This window comes from Salmo salar, chromosome ssa01 (genome assembly GCF_905237065.1).
Source record: "Salmo salar chromosome ssa01, Ssal_v3.1, whole genome shotgun sequence".
NCBI classification, from domain to species: domain Eukaryota; kingdom Metazoa; phylum Chordata; class Actinopteri; order Salmoniformes; family Salmonidae; genus Salmo; species Salmo salar.
In genome coordinates this window covers 156,435,072-156,446,524 of record NC_059442.1, presented here as the reverse complement: position 1 = coordinate 156,446,524, position 11,453 = coordinate 156,435,072, and the positions used below count along the sequence as shown (strand labels likewise).

At 44.3% G+C, this 11,453-nt stretch overlaps 2 protein-coding genes and 1 pseudogene across 9 annotated transcripts in view; 1 reads left to right on the top strand and 2 right to left on the bottom strand.

The window, feature by feature from the left end:
* Window positions 1-195, bottom strand: part of LOC106569240 (calcium/calmodulin-dependent protein kinase type II subunit beta) — a 79,731-nt gene extending 79,536 nt beyond the window's left edge. For 2 of the 8 annotated variants that reach the window (XM_045692830.1, XM_045692839.1), the window contains exon 1: window positions 1-195. This exon is cut by the window's left edge and continues 650 nt beyond it. The gene's annotated coding sequence lies outside the window, so the exon portion shown is untranslated. The other 6 variants (XM_045692843.1, XM_045692852.1, XM_045692815.1 and 3 more) reach the window with 3 other exon arrangements.
* Window positions 196-1,392: 1,197 nt separating this feature from the next.
* nudcd3 (NudC domain containing 3) lies at window positions 1,393-9,979 on the bottom strand. The gene is made up of 6 exons (XM_014140478.2): window positions 9,570-9,979; window positions 7,896-8,242; window positions 7,484-7,616; window positions 7,122-7,265; window positions 6,845-7,033; window positions 1,393-2,104 (listed from the first exon to the last, which is right to left on the bottom strand). The coding sequence occupies exons 1-6, from the start codon at window positions 9,765-9,767 to the stop codon at window positions 1,994-1,996; spliced, it is 1,122 nt and encodes a 373-aa protein (XP_013995953.1). The 5' UTR covers window positions 9,768-9,979; the 3' UTR covers window positions 1,393-1,993.
* LOC106569293 (28S ribosomal protein S24, mitochondrial-like) lies at window positions 8,888-11,288 on the top strand (annotated as a pseudogene).
* The last annotated feature ends 165 nt before the right edge of the window (window positions 11,289-11,453 follow it).

Sequence of the window (11,453 nt, the reverse complement as noted above, 5' to 3'; positions counted from 1 at the left end):
TGGTAGGCAACATCAGTGCTTGAGGTGGGCGGGTGCTCAACGCAGTACCTCAAAATGTATCCTGCGATAACTGGCCCCTCCCTCTTGTAAGATAGAATTCACTCTAACGCATGACGAATAAAAAAATATACCATTTCAGTCCACTTGAAGAACTGGGCAACTTAAAGCACCAGTGTAACTGACCTGGCATGGAAGAGATCTGCGGAGTCATAGGCTGCTACTGTCTATTGTCTCGATTCTTGGATTGTTCTTCTGCACTGACATCACGAATAACTCTATTCTTAGGAGCAAAGCTTCTACACTTCAGACCTGAGAAAGACAATCATTTTGATCTTCAAAGAATTGTATGTGACTGTATTCATCTTTAATTAAAGAATTATCTGTGAATGTATTCATTTTTAAAGAATTGTCTGTGACTGTATTCATCTTCAAATAATTGTCTGTGACTGTATTCATCTTTAAAGAATTGTCTGTGACTGTATTCATCTTCAAATAATTGTCTGTGACTGTATTCATCTTTAAAGAACTGTCTGTGACTGTATTCATCTTTAAAGAACTGTCTGTGACTGTATTCATCTTTAAAGAACTGTCTGTGATTGTATTAATCTTTAAAGAACGGGCTGTCAGTGTCTATGCTGTCTTTCTGAGCATCTGACCAACTGTAGATATATTAGTTCTGATATCCATATTTTATCTTATTCATCTGATACTGCCATTCTCAGACCAAGGAATATTATACTGCACTGAGGAGAATCAGAGATATTTTTATAGCGCCCTCCTCTGGCACTACTGTTAAATGTCAAGTCCGCCGCCAGACACCTCTGTAGATCTACAGGGACCCATAGAGACGTATAGAGATCCCTACTTAGCAACAACCCATTTTGCATGGACATTGCCATTGAGGGCTTTCACCATTTTAAAGTAGTCAACTGGGTGGGTATTCCTATGGGTTGGGAACGATCAGTCAATGACTTCTTCAAATTGTTTTGCCTAGTTTATGTATTTCAGCTATATCACCGCCATCTAATGGCCACAATAAATAAATTACCAGATTTGGTTCAAGACTCCAGCACTGCAAGTGGTGGTAAATCAACAATATTATCATTACACTTTTTTCCAAACTTCTAAAGAAAATAAGACTACTTGAAAGTGGATATTGCCTCAATGTGGGTGCTTTGGTGTGTTTGGACCCCAGGAATAGAAGCTGCTGCCTTGGCAGGATGGAAAAGGGATCCCTAATAAATACAACAAAAAAATGCAAACGGCACTTCCCATTCTGCCACAGACGCCACAATAGCAGATACAATGTTGAGAACTTTGTGCATCTCTATGGCAATGACACATAGGTTTTAATGCCGCTCCACAGCACACAGACATCAGAGAACGCATCAGTGCAGGTTTTATTTAATTTATTTCAGGCACACAGTACTGACACACCTTAGTAAAATGAAAATGGCAGGGAGGTATTTAGCCAACCAATATCAGTCGTCTACATGTAAAACACCACAGACATCTGGACCTGGAAGTTGCCCCTCGAAACTGATCTAGGGTCAGTTCTGCATTCTCCACCTCAATGGTGAAGGTTAAGATATGGGGAGGGTTATCTGATCCTAGACCTGTGTCTGTACAGCTATCTCCTAGGTCCAGGTGTGTTCAGTGGGCAGACAGACACTTAAACAGGTATGTTCAGGGTCATGTTCATTAGGGCCCGAAATGGAAAGGGTTTTTAAAACAATTTGCAATGGAAAGAGTAAATGAGCGTTCAGGGAGTGCAGGAAGTTCCTCACAGTTTGTATTTTTTCTTCTGTTTGGTAACTAATGAACACAACCCGGGTATGTCACATCAGTCAGAACACAGTAACAAAGCTCATCTCCCTCCTATTCAAAGATCACTCAGAAAAAGAAAGAATCCTCTTAAAATACCAGGCAGTTTCTACTGATAAATCTGCTAACTCTCCTCAGTCTCTCAACCCCAATCCCCAACATTGTGTGTTCACATCTGTACGGCACTGGAGGGGATGTCGAACATGGAGGGATCAAACTGTTGTCCTTTAAAGGGAGAGCCCTCAGCATCCCAGCCCTTCTTCAGCATGTCATGCACCTTCTACATGAGGAGAAAGAGAGAGAACTTGTGAGAACGGAATGCCCACATACATACAGTGCATTCGGAAAGTATTCAGACCCCTTGACTTGTTCCACATTTTGTTACGTTACAACCTTATTCTACAATGGATTAAATAGTTATCCCCTTCATCTATCTACACGAAAAACTGAAATATGACATTCACATAAGTATTCAGACCCTTTACTCAGTACTTTGTTGAAGCACTTTTGGTAGCGATTACAGCATCGAGTCTTCTTAGGTATGATGCTACAAGCTTGGCACACCTGTATATGGGGAGTTTCTCCCATTCTTCTCTGCAGATCCTCTCAAGCTCTGTCAGGTTGGATGGGGAGCGTTGCTGCACAGCTATTTTCAGGTCTCTCCAGAGATGTTCGATCAGGTTCAAGTCCGAGCTCTGGCTGGGCCACTCAAGGACATTCAGATACTTGTCCCGAAGCCACTCCTGCGTTGTCTTGGCTGTGTGCTTAGGGTCATTGTCCTGTTGGAAGGTGAACCTTCACCCCAGTCTGAGGTCCTGAGAGCTCTGGAACAGGTTTTCATCAAGGATCTCTCTGTACTTTGCTCCATTCATCTTTGCCTCGATCCCGACTAGTCTCCCCGTCGGTGCCGCTGAAAAACATCCCCGCCGCATGATGCTGCTACCACCATTCTTCACCGTAGGGATGGTGCCAGGTTTCCTCCAGACGTGACACTTGGCTTCCAGCTAAATAATTCAATCTTGGTTTCATCAGACCAGAATATCTTGTTTCTCATGGTCTGAGAGTCCTTCAGGTGCCTTTTGGCAAACTCCAAGCGGGCTGTCATATGACTTTTACTGAGGAGTGGCTGCCGTCTGGCCACTACCATAAAGGCCTGATTGGTGGAGTGCTGTATAGATCATTGTCCTTCTGGAAGGTTCTCCCATCTCCACAGAGGAACTCTGGAGCTCTGTCAGAGTGACCATCGGGTTCTTGGTCACCTCCCTGACCAAGGCTCTTTTCACCCATTTGCTCAGTTTGGCCGGGTGGCCAGCTCTAGGAAGAGTCTTGGTGGTTCCAAACATCTTCCATTTAAGAATTATGGAGGCCACTGTGTTCTTGAAGACCTTCAATGCTGCAGAAATAAACTGCTCTAAAAAATAAAGGGAACACTAAAATAACACATCCTAGATCTGAATGAATGAAATAATCTTATTAAATACTTTTTTCTTTACATAGTTGAATGTGCTGACAACAAAATCACACAAAAATAATCAATGGAAATCCAATTTATCAACCCATGGAGGTCTGGATTTGGAGTCAAACGCAAAAATAAAGTGGAAAACCACACTACAGGCTGATCCAACTTTGATGTAATGTCCTTAAAACAAGTCAAAATGAGGCCCAGTAGTGTGTGTGGCCTCCACGTGCCTGTATGACCTCCCTACAACGCCTGGGCATGCTCCTGATGAGGTGGCGGATGGTCTCCTGAGGGATCTCCTCCCAGACCTGGACTAAAGCATCCGCCAACTCCTGGACAGTCTGTGGTGCAACGTGGCGTTGGTGGATGGAGCGAGACATGATGTCCCAGATGTGCTCAATTGGATTCAGGTCTGGGGAACGGGCGGGCCAGTCCATAGCATCAATGCCTTCCTCTTGCAGGAACTGCTGACACACTCCAGCCGCATGAGGTCTAGCATTGTCTTGCATTAGGATGAACCCAGGGCCAACCGCACCAGCATATGGTCTCACAAGGGGTCTGAGGATCTCATCTCGGTTACTAATGGCAGTCAGGCTACCTCTGGCGAGCACATGGAGGGCTGTGCGGCCCCCCGAAGAATTGCCACCCCACACCATGACTGACCCACCCCCAAACCGGTCATGCTGGAGGATGTTGCAGGCAGCAGAACGTTCTCCACGGCGTCTCCAGACTCTGTCACATCTGTCACATGAGCTCAGTGTGAACCTGCTTTCATCTGTGAAGAGCACAGGGCGCCAGTGGCGAATTTGCCAATCTTGGTGTTCTCTGGCAAATGCCAAACGTCCTGCACGGTGTTGGGCTGTAAGCACAACCCCCACCTGTGGATGTCGGGCCCTCATACCACCCTCATGGAGTCTGTTTCTGACCGTTTGAGCAGACACATGCACATTTGCGCCTCCATGCTCTGGACACTACGCTGACACACACAGCAAACCTTCTTGCCACAGCTCGCATTGATGTGCCATCCTGGATGAGCTGCACTACCTGAGCCACTTGTGTGGGTTGTAGACTCCGTCTCATGCTACCACTAGAGTGAAAGCACCGCCAGCATTCAAAAGTGACGAAAACATCAGCTAGGAAGCATAGGAACTGAGAAGTGGTCTGTGGTCCCCACCTGCAGAACCACTCCTTTATTGGGGGTGTCTTGCTAATTGCGTATAATTTCCACCTGTTGTCTATTCCATTTGCAGAACAGCATGTGAAATGTATTGACAATCAGTGTTGCTTCCTAAGTGGACAGTTTAATTTCACAGAAGTGTGATTGACTTGGAGTTACATTGTGTTGTTTAAGTGTTCCCTTTATTTTTTTCAGCAGTATATTTTTGTACGAGATCTGTTCATCGACACAATCCTGTCTCAGAGCTCTACGGACAATTCCTTTGAGCTCATGGTTTAGTTTTTGCTCTGACATGCACTCTCAACTGTGGGACCTTATATAGACAGGTGTGTGTCTTTCCAAATTATGTCCAATCAATAGAAATTACCGCAGGTGGACTCCAATCAAGTTGTAGAAACATCTCAAGGATGATCAATGGAAACAGGATGCTCAATTTTGAGTTTCATAGCAAAGGGTCTGAATAATTATGTAAATAAAGTTTGTTCTTTTATTTTTAATAAATTTGCTAACATTTATAAAAACCTGTATTCGCTTTGTCATTATGGGGTATTGTGTGTAGGTTGATGAGGGGAAAAAACAATTTAATCCATTTTAGAACAGGGCTGTAACGTAACAAAATGTGGAAAAGGTCAAGGGGTCGGAATACTTTCAGAATGCACTGTACATACAATACAAATCGAACTGCACAATTGGACTCAACATAGTTCAGCACCAAATTCCGCCACGTGTCCCTACAGTTGAAGTCGGAAGTTTACATACACCTTAGCCAAATATATTTAAACTCAGTTTGCACAATTCCTGACATTTAATCCTAGTAAATATACCCTGTCTTAGGTCAGGTAAGATTACCACTTCATTTTAAGAATGTGAAATGTCAGAATAATAGTAGAGAGAAGTATTTTTTTCTGCTTTAATTTCTTTCATCACATTCCCATTGGGTCAGAAGTTTACATACACTCAATTAGTATTTGGTAGCATTGCTTTTAAATTGTTTAACTTGGGTCAAACGTATCGGGTAGCCTTCCACAAGCTTCCCACAATAAGTTGGGTGAATTTTGGCCCATTCCTCCTGACAGAGCTGGTGTATCTGAGTCAGGTTTGTAGGCCTCCTTGCTTGCGCGCGCTTTTTCAGTTCTGCCCACAAAATTTCTATAGGATTGAAGTCAAGGCTTTGTGATGGCCACTCCAATACCTTGACTTTGTTGTCCTTGTCCATTTGGAAAACCCATTTGCGACCAAGCTTTAACTTCCTGACTGATGTCTTGAGATGTTGCTTCAATAAATCCACATAATTTTCCTTCCTCGTGATGCCATCTATTTTGTGAAGTGCACCAGTCCCTGCTGCAGCAAAGCACCCCCACAACATGATGCTGCCACCCCCGTGCTTTACGGTTGGGATGGTGTTCTTCGGCTTGCAAGCATCCCCCTTTTTCCTCCAAACATAACGATGGTCATCATGGCCAAACAGTTCCATTTTTGTTTCATCAGACCAGACGACATTTCTCCAAAAAGTACGATCTTTGTCCCCATGTGCAGTTGCAAACCATAGTCCGGCTTTTTTTATGGCGGTTTTGGAGCAGTGGCTTCTTCCTTGCTGGCTGAGCGGCCTTTCAGGTTATGTCGATAGACGTCTCGTTTTACTGTGGATATAGATACTTTTGTACCCGTTTCCTCCAGCATCTTCACAAGGTCCTTAGCTGTTGTTCTAGGATTGATTTGCACTTTTCGCACCAAAGTACGTTCATCTCTAGGAGACAGAACGCGTCTCCTTCCTGAGCGGTATGACGGCTGCGTGGTCCCATGGTGGTTATACTTGCGTACTATTGTTTGTACAGATGAACGTGGTACCTTCAGGCGTTTGGAAATTGCTCCCAAGGATGAACCAGACTTGGAGGTCTACAATTTTCTTTCTGAGGTCTTGACTGATTTCTTTTGATACACCTCCAATTGACTCAAATTATGTCAATTAGCATATCAGAAGCTTCTAAAGCCATGACATAATTTTCTGGAATTTTCCAAGCTGTTTAAAGGCACAGTCAACTTAGTGTATGTAAACTTCTGACCCACTGGAATTGTGATACAGTGAATTATAAGTGAAATAATCTGTCTGTAAACAATTGTTGGAAAAATTACTTGTGTCATGCACACAGTAGATGTCCTAACCGACTTGCCAAAACTATAGTTTGTTAACAAGAAATGTGTGGAGTGGTTGAAATACAAGTTTTAATGGCTCCAACCTAAGTGTATGTAAACTTCCGACTTCAACTGTATACCCTTCTCAACATCATGAGGCTTAGGTTAGTTTGATGGTAGTGTATGCATGTTTACGAGTGTGTGTGTGTGTCCATTCTTGTGTGTGTGTGTGTGTGTGTGCGTGCTCTCACCATCTCGTGGCTCTGGGGCTTGCCCTGTAGTTTCTGGTGGTAGTCGAAGGTGAGTCTGTCCAGCACGGCGTGCTCCTCCTCGTCCACCGTGGCCATGGAGCGCTCTCTGTTGATCTGGTTCACATCAATCTCCTTCTCCCCTTTCAACACAGCACTCCACCAGACCTCCCCACTCTTACTGAGAGACAACTACAGGGAGAGGGAGGAAGGCTGCGTCAGTGAGTGAGTGTGTCTAGATACATTTGTGGGTGTGTGTGTGTGTGTGTGTGTCACTCACCACCACACAAGATCCAGGCTCCAGGCTCCATAGTGAGTTCTCAGTGTTGATCTTATGTGTGAGCTCTCCTTCCATCAGGACCGTCTCTCCTGCCTCCTCCTTCAAACACACACGCACACTGCCCGGTTGCATGTTCACACACACCTGGCATGGACACACAAAGAGAAATTAAAGCATGAATACTTCACATACATTACATGGTACAACCCCAGGAGGAATGTTTAACTCAAGAATCACATCAACTGGACACAGAAAACTCATCACATCATAATAATTCAAACAGGAATTTATAAACATTAAGTATTTGTTTTTGAAAAGGTTGAAATATGTAGAAAGAGGAGCCCTGTGGTGGCCGTGTTTACCTGTCTGCCCTTGACGACGGTCTTGGGAACGTTGACCCGGACCTCAACATCGGTGTAGTCCTGAGACCAGCTGTAGGTGTCCCTCACCGCCCCATTGTAACTATCTGGACTGGCCTGTTGCACCACCTGACCACTGACACACACACACAGTGGAAGAAGCACTCGATACAAGGGTTGGTATTAGGGTGGGTTTTAGTATTGGGGTCAATTCCATGCCACTAAGGAGATTCTACCAAATTCGAAACTGCCAACATGTATTTGTAGAGCATTTCAGCAAATATGTAAATGTCCCATCTATAACAGGTTTTAACAGTTGTGAACCTGTTTTGTGTAACTTTGTGAAAGCATTGAAAAAGCTTGGAGAAAGAACCAGTCATACTGGCATGGCCAAGAGAGGCAGTACAATACTAACTCTGTAGATGCGGAACAGGCTGCTGCTGCCTGGTCTCCATGTGATGACGGCTGGGCCACACTGCTGCAATGGGGCTGTGGAATAGAGTCTGGGGCTTGGCTGGAAGAGCCTTGGCTGGAGGAGGTAGTGCTAGAGGCTGCACTGGGCTCTCCAGAAGCTGAGTCAGAGCTCTCTCTCTGGGCATCAGGCTCTGTCTTCTCCCCCCTCGGCTCCTCTGGCTGCTCAGTGGCCTGCAACTCCAGCTCCTGCACCGCGGGGGGCACCATCCTGGCCTCCTGTCTCTGCTGCAGCTCCCTCTGTTGCCTCTCTCTGTCCTGCTCAGCCACACGCTCAAACAGACGGAAGGACTGTGGAGAATAACAGAGACATGACGAGCTAAGTCCATAATCAACCCCCTAATCACTTTTTGTGCACCTTAAAAGGTAGTCTGCAAGATGGCATCATCATAGAAAAGGGGACGACATCCCAACTTATAACCAAATCAGCCTAACATCAGACTAACATCTCTTCCCATACGAGTTTAGACGCAAGGAGAGATGCCAACAATGGTAGTCTTGACAGATTAGGTCACTGTTAACCTATCGTAGCAGGCATAAAAGAAAATGCATGAGCGGAGTTCCCACATCTGCTGAATCCCTGAAAACCGGATACAGCCGACTGTTGGCAACTACGTTAAGAGTGGGTCATATGCCACATTCAAAACAACTGTAGCAATCATAGCCAAATACCATCCGGTCACGCAGGGCGCCTGACCTCCAGGGCCCACCCCCCTAGCTAATTTCCTGCAATTCTACACATTTTACTATGACTTATGCCATGTTAATAATACCTGAATGTGAGTGAATAACAAAATCAATGGGGCCCCCTGGAGGTCAGGGCACATGCCCTGCGTGACAGGTCGGTATTTAGCAATGATTACTAGAAGTTTAGATAGCTGGCTAGACTAATTTACCAATCTAAAAATGTTTAGCTGACATGGCTAATTGAGTGACTGTAAGTGACCGACATAAGAGAAAAATTGTTGATGCACAACCCAATTTCGAACTTGCACCTTATCTATTCTACTATTCTAACTCTCAACAGTAAATTGAGACTATGACTGAGTTAAATAAGCGCGGTTGCTTATGCCTGGAGCAGGCCCTTGTTCAAGACCACTTGACTCGGAATTCCTAGTCGGAAACTCGGGCATCTTTCTAAAGTTCCGACCTGAAGATCACTGACGTGATGATTTTTACCGACTTCCCTGTTGTCTTGAAAGCACCATCTGTTGATGTTGCAGGTAAATCGACCCGCTGTTTATGCTTATGTCATACTACCGAGTGTACGTTTAAAAATTACGTCTATGTTGAGCAGATGTCTATGGATAGGATGGACACCTTACATTTTTAGCAATGCATTTTTTCCTGATAAAAACTAGATAATTGTATCCACCGTGGAGCCCAGTTTCATAATATTACCATATGTCCCAGCTGGTTGCTGTAGTTTTGAAGTAATCACGAGAAAACAGGCCTTGTTTTAGGGCATTTTCACCCTGCCAGCTCCTATTTGTTCTATTGACCACCATGGTACCAACTCGCCTTCCGAACATTCTAGGGGGCAAATTGGCTGGCCTAAACGGCTAACACAGAAGTTGTCAAATATTTAACTAGCTAACTACAGTAGTAGGTAAGCTACCTTTAGGACCATTTTCTCGGCCACCCCTGGAGGGAAGCCCATACGGTCGTTGGGGGTTGACAGCAGACGGTAAAAGTCTGTCTTGCGGTACAGGAAGCCGAAGTAGACCTGAAGGAAATTCTGGATGTTTCCAACATGCTGCAAGATTCCAAGCAAAGCGTTGTCATACAACTCTGTCATTTCCATGGGCGACGCCATTGTAGATTTTAAACGTTCTGCGTAGTTTGTCAAACTGTTGAAACTTGACACTAAAGACTATTGTATTTCAATAAATGTATCTTTATCGCAAAATTATATAGTTGTCGTTTGAGATTGTGCCCCCAAGCTAGCTGGATAGCTATTTTGATTTTTATGTACGAACTGAAAATTGTCCCCAGCGTAACACCACCACCCGCAAAATAAGGTTCCTATGTCAAAACACTGTTTTCTAATATAATACATTGTGTTGAATATAATGCATCCATATCAATGTATATAATCAATAACAAAATGTAATTGGTGTTTATATAATTGTACATCTTGATACAATGAGAACGGCTAATTTCTGGCTCTTCCCACAAACCCTTTCATCAGTCAAAATGGCTGCGTCCTTGAGTTGTCAGTGTGATATCGGTGAGAAACATGTTTACATTCGTTCAATAACTGTTTGAGATTATTCTACTTTAAAGTGTTGTGATATAGTCGAACGATGACTAGTTTTGTTTTGATACGTAGGCGGGGCTTGGACAAATAGCGTATTTCTGGCTGGCTAGCCAATGATATAGCAGCTAACGTTAGCCAATGTTACTTGGCTGTTGCTCAGTGTCTTTGTTTTCACACCTTTGCCCCACAGAACGCGCTTGCCAGAGTCGGCACCTCGATATACAATAACTCTACAACACGAGCACTTCATGTCACTGCAGCATGCTGCAAGGTATGTATTCAACCTGACTGTTAAAGCCATTGACTATTGCCTCACTCACTGGCTGCTAAAAAGATAGCCTCCAACTTGGCATCTGGTACTTAAACTTTTGTGTTGTCAGAATCGTGCAGCTCGTATTCGGGTGGGGAAAGGAGACCGACCAGTAACCTATGAGCAAGCACTCCACCCCCACCACATAGGACACCGCAAGGGCTGGTTCTCCCAGCACACTAGTGAGTCACTGTCTAGTTTCCCCACTTATCTGACCGTGCAGAAGATAACTCGGTGTATAGCGAGTAACAAAGTTACTGTCAATACGCTGGCCTAGGTTATAGACTAACCATAGTAATCAGATATAAATGCTGACAAACTTGATCATTGTGTGGCAAAGGAGACCTAACCTTTCTCCCTCCATCCTGCGCTTTATCTCCTAGGTAACCTACATCGAGAGGGAGGAGCATCAGATCGTACTGTGGAAGACGTGTTTGTACGACGTTTCCTCTTCGGAACTTTCCATAACTGCCTGGCCAATGAGATTGTGATAAAGCGACGAGGCAACATGCTGGTGGTGTGCACCCTGATGCTGCAGAAACTCCCTCCACAGAAGTTCTACTTCCTGATTGGCTACAGAGACACTGCTCTCCCACTTCTACAAGTGTCCTGTTAAAATGGAGGTACAGACCCTGGAGGATAAGGCTGTCTACAAGTACGTCTGAGACAGGAATTGCTAACAGATTTGATATAAGACTTGTATACAGGACTATTTTGGGGAAACTCACCACTGTACAGTTGTAAAAAATAAATTGAATTTGAATGGGTCTATTGAAATCTATCTACAGTGTGTGGAAACCAACTATTGAGTGTGTGCCTTGGAGTTGGCTCTTCAGAGTAGGAATAGACAGACTACCAGATAATGTTATCTTCAGGTTAACAGCAGTACACCTGTGTATTCAGTCAGGTGAAATGTCTACTTAGTGAAAATA

Bases quoted from the DNA above. Each gene is read 5' to 3' on its own strand.
- nudcd3 (XM_014140478.2), bottom strand. From the start codon at position 9,767: ATGGCGTCGCCCATGGAAATGACAGAGTTGTATGACAACGCTTTGCTT. The intron at 7,617-7,895 runs GTTAGTATTGTA...TGTGTGTGTCAG, and splicing joins GCCTGTTCCGCATCTACAGA to TGGTCAGGTGGTGCAACAGG. The intron at 7,034-7,121 runs GTGAGTGACACA...CTCTCCCTGTAG, and splicing joins AGCCTGGATCTTGTGTGGTG to TTGTCTCTCAGTAAGAGTGG.